This window comes from Austrofundulus limnaeus, unplaced genomic scaffold (assembly GCF_001266775.1).
Source record: "Austrofundulus limnaeus strain Quisiro unplaced genomic scaffold, Austrofundulus_limnaeus-1.0 Scaffold628, whole genome shotgun sequence".
Taxonomy (NCBI): Eukaryota; Metazoa; Chordata; class Actinopteri; order Cyprinodontiformes; family Rivulidae; genus Austrofundulus; species Austrofundulus limnaeus.
This window is the reverse complement of record NW_013953030.1, coordinates 40,544-61,561: the sequence shown is the minus strand read 5'-3', so window position 1 is coordinate 61,561 and position 21,018 is coordinate 40,544. Positions and strand designations below refer to the sequence as shown.

Below are 21,018 nucleotides of genomic sequence, written 5' to 3'. Positions count from 1 at the left end.
ACATTAAATATTTTTGAATATATCTATTTTACTATCACAATTTTATTTATTGAATTGTCTATTTTTGTTGTTTATGTAAAAAATGTTATTTTTGTGTTGATAAGCCTGAGTGGTCAAAAAAACGTTTGTCATAATCATGTCTTGTGATTATTTGACAGGAGTTTCACTTTAACTGTAACTGTATTTTATTTAGTTATAATGCAAATACATATTAAACCAAGCTTTAGAATAATTATAATTTTAAACCAAGATTTAGAATAATTATCATTTTGATCCATATGGTAATGTGTGACTGGACCTCGTCACTTTAAGTTGAACATATTGGGCCCTGAGGTCAAAAAGGTTAAGAACCCTCTGGTTTCTTCTTCGTCATTGGAATTTCAGCGCTTTGCCATCTGGTGGATTCATGACTTAACCGCAGCAAGGAAAGCGTGTTTCTCACACTTCCAGTGACACACTTCCAATAAATTACAACTAAAAAAATTTCAGAAGAATTTTGAATTATACAAATACAGTTCTTCTGACAGCAAGTCATCATCCTCCATCATCTGCTTCTACCTCCTCTTTGGCCTTCCTCATCATTTGGGCTGTATCTCTATCCTCTGGATGTGTCCAAACCATCTCTCTAACTTTATCTCCCAGTTGTTCAACCCATGCCGTACCTCTGATAGTGTCATTCCTAATCTTTGACTCTAAATAATTAAAGTTCTCCTCAATAAGATGCAGAACCGTCTGAGGTTTACCAATGTTTATTTTTACGTCTAGAGTTTTATGTAAGACAGAAGTTCAAAAATCCCTCCACTTCCAGTTTTTAAACAAGAGATTGACACATGAAAGGGTTTGAACATAACTTTATTTTGTACAGTATTTCCTCTGAACAACTTTAAATTCAGTACAATGTCTTTACATTTTTTTAAATAATGTTGCAGTTTCCTGTAAGAATTTTGTTTTTTTTTTCTCTCCATGTTTATGCTTGTGTGTCATGTTCAGCTGAAGAGTATTTAGTTTCTCGTCACTCATTCATACCGTCGGTAAAGTCAAGTCACAGTTCAAATGTGGGTAAACTGAAGCGAACGAGACGTCGTTAGGAAAAAAGGAAAAATAAATAGAAATGAGAAGACCGGACAGGAGAACGCGTCAGGACTGGTTAATGAGGACAGGAAAAGGGATTAAAATGTTTGTAACATAAATTTAGTCAGACTTTAGATTTCGATGAAGACACCGACAGCGTCAAGGACGGAAGACAAGTTCGATTTGAGACATTTAGATGTTTACTCCCCCCATAGATTACCAGGTCCCCCCACCTTTCAGCCCGATTGGGACAAACCTGTAATCTAATGATTATACTCCACCGTTAAAAAAAAAGAAAAAAGCCCAGGATCTTCTGATCAGGAAAAAGAAAAGCAGAAAAGGCTTCTCCACCTCTGTTTTATTTCTTCTTCTGTTAAATCAATTTATCCTGTGACAACTTCTACTGAGGCTTTCTCCACTTCTTAGAAGTGATTAGATTTGTATCTGAATCCCTGTCAATCAGAATATCAGAACATACATATTTAAATTCTAATACTTTTTAATGTAAATCACTGAACTACTTCTGAATCCCAGATTTTAAACTTTGAAAAACAAAAACAAACAAAAAGTCAAGCGGATGCCTCAGACTCTCCGCCCGCTGGTTTGAGAGCAGTTGTTGGATCTTTTAATCGGAGCGGCTGCTTTAAAAACAATAATAATAATAATAATTAATCGCAGTCTTTCGAAAACTCTGAACAAAAATGCGGCTTCTTGCTTAAATTACACAAAGTCATTTCCTGATCAATAAATACCAATTTCACAATCTGCTGTAAAGTTAGCGTGAAGTCGATCATCTCGACCAGCCTTTGGTAAACTTGATGAAAAGTGTCTGCATTAGTATCACGATTGTTGCTAATATTTTCATATTTACATTATGTGCCACAATTAAGTGGATATTCAGGCCATGTTAAAGTGAGTCTCTGTGGAGAGGTTATAGAACTAGTATCTTACCTGCTGTAGATAGCTTTTTTAACAAGCTAACCAAAGTGGAGCGCTGCCATGAAACTTAGCACTTCATCTCAAGAGTTAGTTCATAAACTTTTGAATTTTTCAGTAGAAATAACGACAAAGCCAAATCGATGGTATAATAAAAGGTTTTAGAAGTATTTGCATGGATCATTTTAAATATCGGTTGGTCATTAGCTTTTAGATTGGTTTAAGCAAGTCGCTACCATTTAAAATCAATCCAGATGCTCAAAAATTTTAAGTGATTTAGCAAATGCTACTATTTAAAACTGTATACCAGTCAGTTTTATATTTTGTGGTTATTTCTGCAGAAATACTTTGAACCTCCTGCTAGATTTGTCTTCAGGCTACAGCCGATGTTTATCCTGTAATAACCCCACATTTCTATGTAAATAACTAAAAAGTCTATGACACTATGTTCACATAAACTATGAAATTTAAGACAAAAGCAGTTTTAAGACAACAGCAAACCACTTTGTTCTTGGCTCTGTTGAGACTAGCCGTTAGTTCATTTGTCCCGTCTGTTCAAACATCTACATACAACAGGTAAGATACTGACCCTTCGTAATGTCTCCACAGGAGCCCGCTTTAATATAACCCCCCAAAAAATTATCTTTGTGCCTCTTCTTGTCAGCACAGGCTTTTTTTCCTTTTTTTTGACTGCAGACCTCGACAAAGGAACAGGAAATAGAAATAAGTTTATTTACAGCACGAAACCAGTTCTGATTCCAGTTGCAGCTTCGCTATGCACAGTGAAAACCATAAAAAGAGTCAACGCAGGGATTGTAATATTATTATAAACAAAAGTAGCTGAAAAGACCGTTTTTTTAAAATTTCCCCCAATAAATTCACCACCCCTCCCCCAACCCCAACGTGATAGACTGTCATTTAGGTGACCCCCTGAAAAGAATGCCACTTTCATAAGAAACCATGGCAAATAATGTAACTTTAAAGATAAGAAAAATAGAGCAGCAATGTTTTGCACAAAACATGTGCACATTCAAGTAAATAAAGATATAAAGAGATATTCTATAAGTCAAAGACAGAAGCATAAGATCTTCCAGTCTTTGTTGGTCAGATTGGCACTTTAGTGAGCAGGAGTGCATTTTTATTTTAAGAAATATAAATAGTTTTCCTTGTCGATGAAATGTGAGATTATATATATATTCTGGCATTGTTTGTAGGCCAAGCAAAGAACTTGTCATTAAATCAAAGACTTCAGTTCTAAATGCTGCTCTCTGTTAGGTAGAGGTAAATTGTTGTTATTTTTTTATGATTCTTGCTAATTCATGATTCGACATGTGGTGTCAGCTGGGAGCACGTGTTCTGTGGATACCATCAAACCTGGGATACAAAGCGAGAACACGGATTTCATCAGATAATGCCTTAAAATACAAGTAGCAGCACCTTATTTCTACTTAATTTAAGGAATAGTTTGGCCTAACTGAATGGGTTTCTGTGTCCAAAATATGTAGATAGCTTCTAGAAAAGACTCAATTTAAGCTAACGGCTAATCGAAAAGTAGGCAAAGTGGATCGCCTCTTAAAATCAATCCATTGTCAGACATTTTACATAAACCTTTATGCTTCAATCGATTTCTCAATACATAATTATTACATCCGTAAATAGTAAATAGAAAAGCAGCAGCTAGTTGTAGCACACTTGTGGGGTCAGGTCTGGTAGGAATCTCCGAATGTTTGTGCCGTTTGAGGAACCTGAAACTATAAGGGTTTAAATTATTGAGTTTACGTAAATTTAATGCGAAATTAGATTGAAGTTTTAAGACGGCAGCATCTCATCAGTGTTGGACGATGAGACTAGGTGTTAGCTAGTTAGCAATAAACTTTCCAAACTGAGAAACCATCTAAAAGATAAACTTTCACACAGAAACCCACGTAGATATGGCTGAACATTGCCTTTAACATGCTCAAGTCCTTTATAAATAACGTACATCTAGTACAGAACACTTAATGAAATAAATTTTCTAAGATTTAAAAACAAAGAATGTTTGTTCACATTTTCTTGGATTTGCGGCAGTAATCCACAGAACAGTCTCCCGGACTCTGATTAGAACGTAGTCTGGTTAGAGTCAATCGACCTCTTCCTCACATAGCGCCTGTCAGTCAATCACACAACCAAGGTTCTACTTCAACCATAAAAACCTCGACTCCGACCCAAAACTCGGCTTTGTTCTGGGGCAAAGCCCGATCCCCAGTCAGGGTTCGACCATTGTTAAGTCCTGCGGCTCGAAACAAAGAAAAGTTTCCATAACTTGTTTTAGACTTCAAAAAACCCGTCTCGTTATGTCAATTAAAAAGAATTAAATAAAAATACAACAGAACCAGGACCATTTTAAGAAAAAATACTTGAAAATTAAAGATTTTTTTTATCACATTCTACTTAATATAAACAAAAATCAAACATTTGTTATTTTTTATGGAAACTAATATTTGCTTCCAACCACTGATCTGTGGGAGGTGTGTGCACAGTGTCTGCTGGTGTTGTATGCAAGTGTGCATAAAGATAGAGATTTATATATTAATGCAAATACATCATAATTCAAATATACTCTGTTGATGCTTTGATTCTTTTGTCGCCACTTCTCGGAGCCTCCTTTTAAACTCGGATGTTCTGAGACCCACGAGGAAACACTAAAGCAGTGGGTTTTCCTTAAATGGGCTGAGAAAAGGCTATTTACAGAAAGAACCACCAAACGTCTCACAGCTGTCCCATGCAAAAATCATTAGCGGTTGTTGTTTCCATTCTTCAAAGACATAGTGATATTTAACGCCGTAGGCTATTTAACAAGTCTACCACTACAGAAAACACCACCGTGTTCACTACACTATCACTACTCACATCACCGAAAAGTCACTGCATTTATGGGCCGGCTGCTTTCAACCCCAAACACGATTGTGTTTTGTTTGTCTCTCTGCCAGCTGCTTTTGATTGGTCAGGAATACCCAGTGACTGCATGGAGGGGATAACACAAAAAACAGCTCCCAGATCCAATTGGGGTGCAGCTACCCAGCAGAGCCTCATCATTACCAGAGAAATCCAAACACTAGAAATGCTGCTTCTTTTGAAATTTCCATTACGTCAAATGGGTGAATCCAACAAACGCAGGCAAATATAAAAGTCTGGTTTGCTACTGCAGCTGGCTCTGCTCCAGTCATAAATCCCCCAAAACGCCTTGCTTCAGATATCACTTCATAAATCAAACGCTTTGTTAGTTTAAACCACAGCAAACGATGAAGGCTGATTATCTAAAACTAGCCCACAATCCAACATTTTTTAATAATAATGAAAAAAAAGAGATGTCTTAATTAAAAAAAGACATTACCAAGATACCATTTAGAGTCCTTCAGATTAGTTTCACAACCCCACAAACAAAAAGCTTTTCCCAAATGAGAAGACACCTCTTTCAGGGGAGCAGCCCTAAACCTGACGATGGGCAAACACTTCTCACAGGGAAATAAAAACTGAAAGAAACACTGAAACAGGAGAAGATAAATAAGGATTATGGAGCAAATAATTAAATCAAAAAGTACATTTATGTTGAATTGCACAAAACCTGACTGTTGTGAAGAACAGGGTGTCTTTCACCACGTCTGGGGACTCTGCTAAGGGAATCCAGGAAACAGGAACGACTCGTGGGAAAACAACGTGTAGTTTCAAATGTTGACCAAGTAATCCCAGTTCCTGCCGGTGACAGGATGTAAGAGCTGTCCGATGGCAGGAAGAAGTCTGTGTGCGTTTGTGAGTGTGTAACTAAGTAAGGTAGGGCCGACTCACACAGGTTGTTGGATGATCCCTTCCTCTGCTAGGTGTGTTAAGAGTTGGTGAGAGGTCAGTCCACTGGTGGGAAAGAATGACCAGAGAGAGTTTTTAGGTTTAAGAGGGCAAAAGATTTCCTCCAAAGGGCAGGTTCATGTGTGCTTGTGGTGATCAGGGAGGACAACACAGTGGCATGACTCGGGCATTGAAGGACCTTCCACAGAATGCGGGGAGTATAAAGGGTCTGTTTGGTAGGTTTTAGAGGATTTATAGCTGGAAGCCCTCCATGGGAGCCTCCTGCTGAGGAAAGAGGAACTGCTGATTGGCCTGGTCCACCTGAGGGGCTAGACTGCTGTCTTCATCCTCCACCCCGAAGTAACGCTCAATTAAGTCAAAGGCCTTCTGGTAGATCTCTTGGTTGTCGTGACTCTGGAGGAACTCAATCTTGTCTAGACCTGAACCAGACAAACACTTTGATTACATTACAGGCAACCTTTGATCAGAGCAAACTTATTACCTACAGGTAAAAATTTACTATAATGAAACATTTTGTAAAATGATAAAAAAAAACCTGAGGCTTTGTTTTATCACCTGTGATCGTGTTTGTTGAAATTTGTTGAATAAGGTGAAACAGACTTATTAAAAACCAAAATTTGAACACTAGCTATAACCTAAAAGGAGAAAAATGTTTGCTAAAAGAAATAAAAACACTAGCAACAAGTAAAAGGAGCAAATCACAAGCTAAAAGCTAGTGCTGGGCAGTATACCGTTTTGTACCGAAAACCGTTTTTTATTTTTGTTATGATATGAATTTTCAGAATACCGGTGTAAATAGCCTGAACACGTGCAGAACGTTTTGTCGTGGCCTCCAGTGAACTGTTTCCCGGAGGACAAGTTTCCTCGCAGCACCGCTAAGCCCATTAGCATGCTAACGTTATTGTTGGAACAACTGGCGGCAGGTGGCGTTTCAGCTGCTTATATAGTCTGATGTAAAAAAAAAAACCATCCCATTTTCATCATCGCTGAATGTAGTAAACAACTCTTCAGTGACATGCACGGTTACGCGCTACGTTATAATGGAGACGTTATTGCATGGAGACTCTAGTGTGCTTCTATTGTGAAAAGCCRGGGGCGGAAGTAGTTTTGTAGTGTAGCGGAGTTGACTGGTGTGCAAGGTGAGTCGTCCTTTTAAGTTTTATTAACACGTAACAATAGACCAGATGATGATTTTTCCTCAACACTTCACGATCTGACCTAAATGCGTGATTACTGTCTACAACCAGGCAAAGAAGAAAAAATGTACAAGAGGAAGGAAACAGTGATACAGAGGTGCAGTAAAAGAAAAAAGTCAATAAGCAAAGTTTGTACATTTTATTATCAGCTGACCTGTGAGGAAAAAAAATACCGTCAAATACCGTGAAACTGGTGTAATTGTTGAAAATACCGTGATATAAAATTTGGGTCATACCGCCCAGCCCTACTAAAAGCACTGCAAAAACACTAGTCATAAGCTAACACAAGCAAACAACTAGCTAAAAGAAAAAATACTAAAGCTAAAAGAAGTAAAATACTAGCTAAAAGCCCCCCTAAACATTAGCTATAGGCTAAAAGTAGAACTCTAGCTACAAGTTAATACAAGAAAAATACTAGCTAAAAAGGAGCAAAATACTAGCTACTCCCACCCAATAAAAAAATAAAAAAATAAATAAATAAATAAAACATTAGCTATTAGCTAAAAGTAGAAGAAAATGCTAGCTTAAACAAAAAACAAAGAAACATTGGCAACAACTTAAAAGGAGCAAATCACAAGCCAAATACCCCAAAATAACACTAATTATAAGCTAAAAGTAAAGCACTAATAACAAGCTAACAAGTAAAACACTATCTAAAAAGGAGCATAAAACTAATTAAAAGCCCAAAATCACTAAATTATGAGCTAAAAGTGAAACACTACCTATATGTTATCTACGGCTGCGCGGTATATGCGGTAGACGGTAGAAACGGTATGAAGTTGGCCTACGGTAGAAATTTACCCTCTACCGTCCTATCGTCATTACATAATCACACCTGTGTCAACAGGGCTGCGAGTGCAGAGACAACTGAGCAGGAGTTTGAAATATGAAGAAATTCTAGCGTTTTAAAACACTTACAGATAATAAATCCTAAAATTTCCCCCTCCCGCTGTTGAAAAGTTACGTCGTGTCGCAGGATCATTTCCTCCCTCCCTCTCGCAGCACGTCGCGCCGAGCGAAGCTTTAACAACTGTAGTTTTTCACACCCAATTGTGGGAGAAAAAAAAAAAGTTTTTTATGTATTGTTACCCACAGAGATTATTTAAAAAAAAAAGACGTGGATGTTCATTCTGTCGTAAATCCATCTTGCTAATGTAAAGTCAGTTTCTGCTCTGAGGATGAAGATGATAATGATGAGCACGCAGCAGAGTAGCAGCTGATAAGTTCAGCAGGCAGAAGCTCATTGTTTGGCAGGCAGCTATTAAAGCAAAAATGTTGGATTTAATTAAGATTACATTTTTCTGCAAAAAAAAAGCTCTAAAACTGACATTATCTTAACTTTTTATGATAATTTTCTACCACGATATATACCATTACCTTGAAGGAGTTCAATTTATACTGTGATATGAATTTGAGGTCATACCGCCCAGCCCTAATGTTAACACAAGCAAAACAGTAGCTAAAAGAAAAAAAATGCTAGCTAACAGTTAAAATGAGCAAAACAGTGGCTAAATGCCCCCCAAAACACTAATTATAAGCTATAAGTTGAACACTTAGCTGCAAGTCAACACAATCAAAACACTAGCTAAAGGTTAAAATGAGCAAAACTTTAGCTAAAATGATAAACACTATTTAAGTCATTTTAAGTCAAAACCCATTTCCTGCACAGGCTAAATGTTTCAATGCTTGATGTGTAAAATGATACAAAGTGTGCAGAAGGATAATATGCAGGATAAATAAAGGATGTTTAGTTTGGTCAGGTGAACAGGCAGGTTTTGATGAGCGTGTTTGTGTGCAGGATACCGTAAGCTTCTTCGATGAGGCTACAGTAAGGATTGACGCCGGAGCCGTTGTTCTCCTGCTTGGCCTCCTGCTCACCCAGCCGGAGGATGTTTTCTAACCCGTTCAGAGCAACCTGAACGATCTTTGAGTCCATTACTGTCAGCAGGTCACACAGGGGTTTAATACAGCCCAGAATAACCAGATATCTGAACACAAACACACACAGAGGTCAGACATGTTACGTCTATCTGATCAACACTAAACACTGCTTCTCTTTGGCTTGTTTCTCTTTTCTGCTTGTGCATACAGTATATTTGTCTGTGTGATTATGAATGAGCTGCTCATGTACTTTCAGTCTAACCTGATCTGCTCTGGTGTTCCTCCTGATGTGGCATTGGTTATGGCCCAGGCTGCTTCTTTTCTAGTTCTGAACTCAGCTTTCTGCAGAATTTCAATCAGCACCGGAAAGATGTTGGCATCAATCACAGTCTGTGGAGAGGATTAAAAACAATATGGCTCAAGTTCATAAAGCAGCTTCAGTATAATTACAGGATCCCTAACCGAGTCAACGTTTCAGCCGGCTGTGCTTCTGGATAAAAACTGCCTCTGGTTTACAAATAATACCAGCAAAAACAATTACAGACAGCATCAATGACAAAAACAATCTATCACAACAGATTAAAGACTACTTTTTCAGCAAATTAACTAAACCTCAAATGTTTGAGTCCAAAAGAATGTGTCAGATTTACTGAGTAAAATGGAACAAAGACGTCTCCCATGAATGAGTCACAGCTTAATAAGCACAACACCAATGATTAGTTGTTATTTGAACTCTCCCAAATATGAAGGCTTCAATTTCTGTAGGCTGCCTCCACATCAGTAAGGTGTTATTTCCTGCCTACCTGTATTTGTGCTCGATTTCCTGCTGTGATGTTTGAGATGGTCCAGCAGGCTTCTTTGCGAATCGACTCTTTAGCACTGCTGAGAAGGTGCAACAGGCAGGGAAGAGCTGAGCAGTTTAATACCACCTAAACGCAGAGAAGGGAAATTAAAACGTGCTCTGTTTGGTTATTTTAGTAGAACTGAAACGACTCATTGAATAACGCAACTGCAAAAAATAAAATAAATAAATCCTTGAAGCAGAACTCCATATTTTGTTTGGTTATGGGTTGTCAAAAGGACAGTTATTACTGTCACACTTGCATTCTTACACTACCGACCATCACAAATGTTCTAGTGGGAAAGATGCGCTCTCTCTAAGATTTTATTCTTTGTGTCAAACGCACAGACTGCAAGCCACACCAGTTTTTAAATTGTGTTAATAGACCAAATAAAACCAGAGTTATGATGAATAATTTACAGCATTTTTAAAACATCTGTCACATGAAGCAGATAATTTAGAAAAAAATCATTTCAATCCACAATTTGGTCTCATCCCAATCCCACCAAATATACAACCCCCAACCTCCCTTATGACTGAGGCATGACATTATTTGACGAGCTCCAACAAATCTACAGCAAGAAGAAGAAAAAGACGCAAACATTGAATGAAGATTGGTGGTGATGGAGAGACAGCGAGAGAGGGACAAAGCAATGAGATCGTAGAAGTTTATAATATTTAGTGGACTGGATTTTATAATTAGGGTGCAGTTCAGTATGTTTAGTGTCTTTGAATCAAAACAAGGAGGTGATTTTCAAACGTGGAGCCGCAGACAGAGATGGAGGTGGGAAGCTCAAAGGCAGAGATAGAGGGGAGAAAAGTCTGTGACAGAGGGAGGACTCTGAAAACAAAGTGAGCAAGTCATTATTAGGAAAGAGGACGAGTGCCAAGCAGACTACCGGGGAAATCCCCAGTCTTCCAAGCGGCGCTAATCATAAAGTGCCAAATATTAACCAGCAACAGTTTTTTTGAAGATTAATTACACACGATACAGTTTTGCCCACAGCTAGGGCTGGCACCACAGAACCATAAAAGTTGTTTACATGGAGCTGTTAAAACCCTCTGCTACAATAAATCACAGCTTCATGTCAGCTGAGAGGCATAAGAACAGCAGGTTAACTTCATCTATTCATAAAACACACCAACTAAAAAGCAGTTCAGGTTAGACTTGAAGCGTTTATTGAAAGAAGCTCATCCAACATGGAGTTTAAATCTTATTTGTCACATGTGAAGGTCACAAGTTTCACAAATCTAACTTGTGTTGGTGTAAACGCCGTCTATTCGCCCAAAGTTTGGTTTGTCTGACAGGGGGACTAGAAAAACTCACCTGTGTTTGAATGTCATCTCCAGTGACAATGTTCCCCACAGCTCTCAAAGCAGGAGAGGCCACCTTATAGTCAGAGTGCCTGTAGAATTTAATGAAAGTCAGGTTTTGTTGTTTTATTTTTACTTCATGCGACTGAAAACAACGAGATGAGCTCAAACTTACATGAGGAGCTCCACGAGCCGCCTGCAGACACCCGAGTCAATCACAGCCTGGATCTTGTCATTGGGGCCATCTGAAAGGTACGAGAGAGCCCAGCAGGCATCTGCCAACAAGTCTGGGTCACTGCTAAATAAGAGCCTGGACAGCACCGGCAGACAAGGTGACACCTGGACAGCACCAACACAATACATAATAATTTATGAGCCGAAATAACAAGAACCCAGCATTACCCGTGACGCTCAGACACACTGGGGCAGAAATGTTCAGCCAGAGCAGCTGAGGGGAGCACCACCAGATTTTTAAGTCACAAACAACAGGAAACTATTTTTAATATTTTTTTTTAGATTTTAGTTAGCCTGGCCCTTGCCTTCCTACACAGTTCTGCTCAATTCTAGTTTCCCTTCAGTGCTCCGTCTGGGATTTCTCCCGTAGACAAGGATTTCACTGGCAGATTTTTAGCCAAACCAATCAGAGAACAGAATGTCGATTTTCTGCGCAGTGTCTGCTTGTAGTTTATTTTATCTGGGCCAATCAACAAACAGAAGGCGGAGTTTTGAACGACGTCGATTTTCTGCGCAGTGTCTGCTAGTTTAGCAATGGCAGTGGAGGAAGTGAAGGAAGCCAGTCCATGTTGATAAGGCTTCCAAATTAAATTAAATGTGTCTGATAAAGCAGCAGCTCTCATTTACCGGCATCTCGTTCGGCTTGGTACTTTTCTCCTCTCGGTAGGGTTGTTCACAGCACACGCGATTTCCGGCTAGCTTCTTAGCTTAGCCTCCTTCACAGTGACACTTCAACAGAGGCCACGACTCCAGCAAGAATCGCTTCTCTATAGATAAGTCCTATAGAAAGTCCAGACCCTCGTACGAGGCAAAGTGAAGGACAAGGGTCTGGTTTTTACCAGGCTAGATTTTAGTGGCTTTTTGTCATAACAATTGAAAACATACTGAGTCTCTGCTGAAATTATGACATTTTAAATCTGTTTAGGCTTCTTTTTGTTTATTAAATGATTATGTAGCAGAATCTGTTGTATGATTTTTGTGCACTTTAGATTAGATTAGAATAAAATTAGAACATAGTAAAGATCAGATTATTTATTATGTCCTGATTAGGGATGGGTACCGAATTCGGTACTTTTATAGGCACAGACCGAATTCTGTCGGTACTACAATTAATTTAAAATCAATCGGTACCATGTTTTGGTACCTAAACGCATCATTGTGACCATAAGAATGAAGAGTGTTGAGTTTTCCATGCTCCACCTGAATGCAGCATCACGCAAGAGCGTAATGACGTTGGCAGCCACAACGGAGTAAACATGGCGGATAGAAAACATTCAAAAGTATGGCTCCACTTTTCAAAATGTGATGAAAATTATGCTCGTTGCAATATTTATGACATGAAGTACAAAGCCAGCAGTGGAAAAGACCAAGACCACGACCAAGAAAAGAAAAAGACCACGCTTTTGCCTATCATGACTCCTGATAGGCAAAAGCGTGGTCTTTTTCTTACTGATGTGTGGAGTAGAAACAGGCATTTCAAGCAAAAACACTCTGAATTTATTGCTCCTGATTAAAATAGGTAAAGAAATAAGCATTTTAACAGGTTTAAATATTATTTTACATTTAACTTTAAAGCGACATGCCAAAAAGTTTTTTTATTCATCTTCTCCAGTTGTTTACTTTTATCTTGCACCAACACCTGAAGAAAACACCTAAATGTCCCAGTATCTATTTCTGTCATTGTAGTTTATTTTGAAAGGACATTTTTGTGTAAAACGCCCACCCCTAACTGTTATTCAACTATTTTGCTCAACTTTTCAAATATTCAAAACTCACAGCTTTATTACCTTTTCAAAAGCTGGTGGAGGATTTTTGCCTCTACAGAGATTAGACAGAGCCCACACTGCATTTCTAGTCATGGTCAATCTAGTGGATTTTGTCAGAAGCCTGAAACAGAAAAAAGAAGTAAGATTTGATCAAGAATACATTAAGCTGACACTTGTTTTGAGTCATTAAAGTAATTAAAAATGATTAAACTGATTTAACTTACATTAATAGTGGTGGAAGGATGTTACAGTTCAGGACATAATCCCGACATACTGCACTGTCCCCTGCAATATTCCCCAGTGCCCACACAGCCTGAGGACAATTTTACAATCTTATGTTAAAAAACATATAGACATAAAAAACTTGTTGCAACATGTACGTTAGAAAAATAAATTACTTGTTCTTGAACATCCTCAAATTCTGAGTTCAGTAGATCTATGAAGATGGGCACAGCTCCAGCCTCAATAACCGTCTTTGTCTGCAAGGACGTTCCTGATGCTATGTTGGTCAGAGCCCAAGCTGCTTCAAACTGCAGCACCACAATAAAACATTTAAAAACATTTTAACTATTCAACTTTAACTCATGCAGAATAAATGAACAGAAGCCAGAGATCGCCAAGTGGCATTCTGGGCCTGCTCAACATTTTATTTTAGTTACATTTTATTAACTGACCTGTAGTGTGCAGTTGATGCTCTTCTTCAGAAACTCAACAAATCTCTCCACTACTCCAGGAGTATTTATAACCTCATCAATTGGAGGGTTGGGCTCTGGAACAAAAACAAAAAAAAGTTCAAATTACAAGCAGAGATTTTCATTTGGGCTTTAAGAACAAAAACACAAAGACTGTTCATTAACAAGGAACCATTCAGGTGTTTTTACATCTCTATTTGGGGCATCAATTCAACTTTAAAAAACACCTCATATAAAGTAAACATTCATTTTAATAAATACATGCATCTAGCTTAGGACACCACACTGATATTTTCCTTTTAAATTAAGAAGTTTGTGTATTTATGTTTAAAACAAAATTATATATTACTAAATAAATTACTAGTTTAGTCAGAACAACTAGGTTACATGACAACAGAATTGTGTATGAGTCGGTCTGGAGCCTGGCTCACTCTGGGGTTTACCTTTAGAAAGTAGTTTTCTGAACTTTTGTGTTGTTGCAAGCTGAAGCTCTGGATCTTCTGAAAAAAGCATCTCAACCATGTCTCTGGTAATAACTCCTTCCTGCAAAAGAAAAGCATTTTAACCATTGATCCTTAAGCATCTTAATTTTAACATCGGAGTCTAGACAATTGAAAAGAAACCACAAACAACAAAACATAACATTTAATGTAGAGCTTTTTTCTCTGTGCTTCTCAACAGTCAGTCTGAAAAACAGCCACTCACCGTTACTGGAGAACTTAGGTACGAGTCCACCAGCGGACTTTCAAACATGACTTCTTCTTCGTTGAGAACATCTACATTTCTTCTTTTAAAGAGCTGTGAGAGACCACATAGTGAGACGTCAGATTAAATATTCTCATAGCACATAAACTACAAAGATATATCAGTAAATATAAGAAGTTTAAGACTGTGATGAAGATGGACAGTAAAGCTGAGGGAATTTCTTAGATTTGTCTCGCGGATCGCGGAGCTGGTAGCACGCAACATTGTTTAACATAGTAGCCTTAAACGCGCTCTTGTAGAACGCAGCGTTTGTTTGTTTTACATTGCAGCCTTGAACGCACTCTTCGCAACGTTTGTTTAACATTGCATTCTTGAACGCACACTTTTCAATGTTTGTTTAACATTGCATTCTTGAACACGGTCCAGTCTCGCGAGTTTTGGGTGTTGTGAAACAGCACTCCGAACATGGTCTCACGAGATTAGGGTCACGTTGTTAAAAAAAAATGGCAGCGAGGCGGGAAAAAAATGAACTAAAGACAGCAAATAAAAACTTATTATTTTCACCTGGAGTGGGAAGAGGACTCATATGTAATTCGAGCGCTGCCTTGGCTTGTCCAAAAAGGATAACGTGGAATTGCATTTCTTTCAAAACAATGCACAAACGCTATGAGATGGATTTCCCCTCCTAAGGAAAGGCTGCTAATGCAGCCCCGTATCTGCCTCAACACAAAAAACCGTCTTTCAGCAATGACAAAGTTATGAAAGACGCGTTTGATGCTGCAGACGTGCTTTTCCGTGATTTTAAAAATAAAAGTGAGATTGTGGCTGCTATAAAGACGTGCAGTTGTCCACCAGGATAGATGAATGTGTCCAAATCCATGTCTGTGTTTCAGCTGGACTGCTCTGGTGTTGAAAATGAGGTCTTGACTCTGCAAAATGACATTGGGATCAAATCCAGAGCAACAAGTGGATGGAGAGTTCTGCAGTCTGCTGTCAGAGGAAACGTATCCCACCATCAGAAGAGGTGCTTTGAACTTGATTCAGCTTTCTCTCACATGAAGTCCAAGAACAGATCCACTGATGATCATCTGGAGACCTGCCTGCGCCTCTCATCCATCTCATACTGCCCACCTATGAGACCCTGGCCTCCTCTCAGTGTCAGAAATCCTACTAAGGTAGACATACATTTATTTTTATATAGCTTGCATAAAAAAAGTTGTCTCCTCTAGACTTGTCACAATGTGTCTGAATGTTATTTTTTTATTACATTTTAGACCAGACTAGTGTCTTATATACTGACTGGCACCTTTATTATTTATTTATTTATTTATTTATTTAGCTAGCAGTTTGGGTGTGCCCTTTCTCTACCTAACGTGGCTGCGTGTTTGTGTCTGTTCTGATAGGTGGTGAACAGGTGAAACTCTCTGAATGGCCCTTGGGAGCCAGCAGTCCGGACCAGTGAGCGACTGAGCTCTTCAACACCTGCAGATGACACACATCCTGCATGCTGCACAAAGATTGAGGTTCGAAATAGTTGTTGTTGATTTGTGAATCTGCACTATCGTAAGTCACTTTTTGTAATAGCATAAACGAGAGAGTTTTATATTGTGTGCTTTGACTTTGAAAAAAGTTCAAGCATCACTCTTTTGTTTCTGTCAGGAGTTAAGAAAGAATTTTATCTTTTCCTTTTTTTGTAGGTAAATATATGGTTAAGTAGATAGTTTTGTTTGACAATACTTTAAATTAAATAAAACTAGCAACACATTACATTCTGTTTTATTTACTTTAAAGAAGTGAGGAGTAGGGAGAAGAAAACTTATGTTTTGGACTGGACGAGTAGATCTCGGCAAACTGCCGACTTCAAAAGTAGCTCTTGGTTCAAAAAATGTTGGGCACCCCTGAATTAGACTATATGCCGCTTGATACCACTTATTTATAAGTAACTATTACTACCAGGGTTTTGACTACAGTACATCCCACAGACACTAGGAAGAATCATATTTAAAAGGGGCGATATTATGTGCTTTCCAAGCCTATATTTCAATTTTATACTAAAATAAAGTAACTATGTTAAATTTTCAGCTTATGAAAGAGTTATATTTGTAAAAATCCCCGAAACAATTTACTTCTCATCTTGACAGTTTCTAAACGCCTTGAAATAGGTCTCTGTCTCTTTAAGAAAATCCAACCACTTCGGTCACACCCATTTCAGCACGTAGCCTGCCGGAGTCGCGGAGCGGGGGACTCCACCACAAGGAAGTTCAGCTTAAAAAGACACATCCCAGAGGCGTTTCTGGTCCCAAAAGGCATTTCTGGTCCCCACCTGCCATTTTGCTCCTCAGCATGGCTTCCTAAAAACACTGCAGGATTTCTCAAACATGCATGAATGAATCAAAGCAAGGCTTTGGGCATGTTTTTTTTTAGAGTATAACATGATATAAAACTCAAAAAAGTTGATTTTACATGATATTGCCCCTTTAAAGTGAAATATGAGGTTAGCTGAGAGTCACAGCTCTGGTGGACAGCTTAGCTTACCTGCTGTTCTCGCTTCTGTTTCCTGAGCTGGATGCCCTCCTCTTCTCTCCTGCGCCTCATCTCCTCTGGATTCAGTGCTTTGTTCTTGTAACGGTTCATCCTGTAGTTGTCCTTGGCCGGACTGGCTGATGGCTCTGATAAGAAAAACAAAAGCACATATGTTATAATCAAGACAAGAAGAAGAAGAAGAAGAAGAGAAAAAAAGCTGCCTCATTTGAGGTAAGCTGATTGAAGACCCCACGTGTGTGTGAAAACGTGATGGATTAATAAGTTTGCATTCATTACTCCTGAGTCCTGACTATTCTAATGTTAGCCTGTGATGAAGAAATGACATTCCTATGGACTATTTATAAAACGAGCTCACAAAAACTAGACAACACGGGCTAAAAATACATAGAGCTAAGCTAGTCATCTACCAGTCTGAACAAATATTTCTTCAATAGACTCAAACTGAAGCATTAGTGTAAATTGGTGGCCGAAACAAACTGCCCGTTCTTCGGTTCTGTGCGGTCATCCACCTGCTTGAGGCACAAGGAATGTCTCTGAGTCACCCAGGGGAGCAAAAGAATGATGAGGGAGAACAGAAAAACCTGCCACCAACACAGAACGGTGCCACCTCCTGTGCCAAAAGATTTTCAGTGTATCAGCAGGAGGGGTTCTCAGGTTAAATATTAGAACAAACATCAGAAACTGAGGTCGTGTTTTAGCACACCCATCTTTGTGGAAAGTGTGTAGCAGATGGTAGAGCTGAGGGGATGAACAAACACCTGGTCGTAGCTGGTGGCTCGAACTGATCTATGATGATTGTAGGATTTGCTGTGTTTTCAACTGCACTGCATGCTGGGTGTTTGGGTAAGGTGGAATAAAAATAGCGTGGTTAGGACTGCATGTCCACACTGGCATTTCAGAGCCAACCACTCTGACAGAAAGTATTTTAACCGGGCATGCAAAGCTGAAGAATGGGAGCTGTTAGGAAGAGTTTGTTAACTAGACCAGTCATGCTTGTACAGTGCGATTGCTCGCCACCGAAAGGCAAAGAGGGACAATAATATTTTGTGTTTGTCTTTCAGCGACCAAAGACCTCATGAACCACTGGTCACATTTTAATGAAACTTGGAGATACTCATTAGATATATTTCTACAATGAATACGTTTGAGCCAACTCAATTTACAGTGCAAGAAGAATCTACAAAACACGATTATAATTCAGCCAATTGTACGGCTCTAGCTGAGAGTGTGACACATCACAATATAGCATCAGAACATGCTTAAAAATATTTTTCAAGGTTTGACTCAAACAGCTTTGACTTATTTCACCACATGTGATGATTATAGTTTTAAACTCAGGCGCATAAGGCGATATATAATCCTTTAAAGAATGCTAGGCCTTAAATGATAAATGTTTTAGGCTTGCATGACCAGCTGCTTTTGAGAGATGTCCTACTGGTTGTGAAAACATTTTTACCATCAAGTGTTTTAGACTGAGTGAGACCAAAAATCTTGACAAAAAAATAATAATAATTAAAACTAATGGATCTAAATGTGGAAGAGAGATGGTCTGTACAACAACAACAACAACAACAACAATCATAATAATAATAATAAACTAAGACTAAAGCTTTGAGCTTAATATTTTTAATCAATTAACATAGTGGTCACTGAGTTGTTATATTAGAGATAGACTAAAAAACTGTCTCAACTAGATTTGATTATTGACTTTAAGTAGGGCTGCTCGATTATTGCAAAAATTATAATCACAATCTTTTTGATTGAAATTGAGAACTAGATTATTTAACAAAATTATTCATTCTCTTTGATAACATAAATTTATTGAACATAAACAATGGCTGTTAAATAATTTTTCCCTCAGAGTTTCAAATATTTTTGAAAACATTAGACAAAGTGAAACTTTGGCTGTGTGAAGAGCCTGCAGCATGGTGCCGGCAGTGGCACAGGATTCACAACACAAAGCAGCACATGTGTAAACTGCGAACTTCGATCATTATGTTTTTATCCATCCATCCATCATCCATCCATTTTTTGTACACGCTTCTTCCTTTTCAGGGTTGCGTGGGTCACTGGTGCTGATTATGTTTTTATGATAGTTGAAAACCCAAATCATAATCAAGATCAAAATCCGATTAATTGCCCAGCCATACTATTTTTTTTTCAACAAAATGAATTGTTCTCTTTTAACATTAGCATACTTTCCTGGATCAAACTGTAAATGTCTGCTGTATTAGTAATAGAATATAACTTAAAAATAAGTAAAAATGTCATCACAAATCCTTTTGTGACCTCAAGTTATCAAATATCACACTGAGTTTGTCTTAAAGACAGAACTTACTGTTATACAAGCACAATGCTATCAATTAATTTTTATGAATTGATTCACATTTTAAGCAGTTACAACTGATTAATGGTTACATTCCTAGCATCAGTTTATCAGTATCTATGATCCAGTAAGAATGCTGGGCTAAAAAAAAAAAGGAAAGAAAAAAAGTCATGCCTAATAATGAGATGGAATGGTCTGGAAAACACAGGACCTCTCAGCAACCTCAACATTACAACACTCTGACTCATGAGCTTACAATAAACACAACCACAATCTAAGTAATCGAACATGTAGCAGTTTATGTTACTCTCTAACTGCTAGTTTGCAACTGAGTAAAAAAAAAAACCTACTGACAAACATGACTATTTTAAATCCTGAGTGTTGTGTAACAGTGGGTCTAATGAGTCAGGCTGACTGACAGCTAATTGCTAAGCTAAGCTATACGCGCTAGCACAAATTTGAACTTGTTTGAAATTAGCTCTTTGAATTAAGCAATTTGAATCCTTTTAAGCTGATGGGTGATGCTTGACAATAAATCGTTCAACGGCACTGGTCAGAACAGCAGCCTATCATATACAAAAATTATAGATAAACATAGTTAGCATTAACGCACATGAGAACCTCCTCCTTGCTGTCACTTGGTAACATTTGTTTTAATATAAATAACTGCATGAGCAGATCGGACAGACAAGTGAAAAGATCACGATAATGACAGGGCGTCAATACGATGTTAATTTTAGTCTAAAAATGTGCTTGAGGCCAAAAAATAGTACAGCTCGTTGCTAAGCTATTTAGCCAAGTTTTTTCAAGTTAGCTCAGAAATAGCATTGGTTGTTTTCCGTAGTTGAAACCATCTGGCTGCAATTTGACTGATTTGTCATGACGAAAGAGAAATATCCCAAGGAAAAAACACTATGGAACAGTTTGATAAACAACAAAAACGCAACCCTGCCCAACTGCGTACTGACATTAACTAGCTCTTTAGCTAACAAGTTAGCCGAGTAGCTAAGGAAAAGTCACGGAATGATTGCATAATCGTTGTTTTAGTCGGGTGTTTTTAACCTTCAAGTAAATAAACAATCCGAAATGACACGCCAAACAACTTACCCATTATGTCTGGTGTTTTTGAGCGTATCAACTTGTAAAGATGTTTGTCAGTTTCAAATCCCTTTTCAGCTGCTAGCTTTCCAGAAATTGCTCCAGTAAGCAATATGTCGACCGGAAATGTGAAAATATAAAACCTACTTCCCACCACCAGAGGGTGCAGCAGCCCCACAAAACACCACGTTAGTGCAACACCCAGTCAAAAAACAACAAAACCAAAACGCAAAAAGGACTAAAAAAAAAGAGGGAGCTCTAGACATACCTTGTGGTGTACTAGTGTTCAAGATGTGCATGTTTGTCCTCTTGTTCTAATGTTCTGATGCCTGCAGCTCAGTATGGGCAATGTTTGTAATGGCATGTCTCAGTGTTAATAACTATAGTTACGTATTAGCATACTTTTGCAGCACAGACAGTTTGCCACACACTTTACCCTCTTCATACTCTAAAGTAAAGATAAAAAAATACCCTATAAAAGCAGATCTAGATTTTCTGTGACATGTTTAGACTAGTTCCAATAATTCAAAGAACTATGAATACATTTTACAATATATATATATATATATAT

The 21,018-nt window shown here is 38.2% G+C and overlaps 1 protein-coding gene across 1 annotated transcript; it reads right to left on the bottom strand.

Moving 5' to 3' along the window:
- Positions 1-834: 834 nt before the first annotated feature.
- kpna6 (karyopherin alpha 6 (importin alpha 7)) lies at positions 835-20,591 on the bottom strand. The gene is made up of 14 exons (XM_014027276.1): positions 20,457-20,591; positions 17,015-17,148; positions 14,480-14,572; positions 14,218-14,317; positions 13,757-13,851; positions 13,481-13,612; positions 13,307-13,395; positions 13,104-13,203; positions 11,258-11,421; positions 11,096-11,174; positions 9,731-9,856; positions 9,190-9,317; positions 8,850-9,034; positions 835-6,269 (listed from the first exon to the last, which is right to left on the bottom strand). Exons 1-14 carry the CDS (start codon positions 20,458-20,460, stop codon positions 6,082-6,084), a joined length of 1,617 nt encoding a protein of 538 aa, XP_013882730.1. The 5' UTR covers positions 20,461-20,591; the 3' UTR covers positions 835-6,081.
- Between the last annotated feature and the right edge of the window lie 427 nt (positions 20,592-21,018).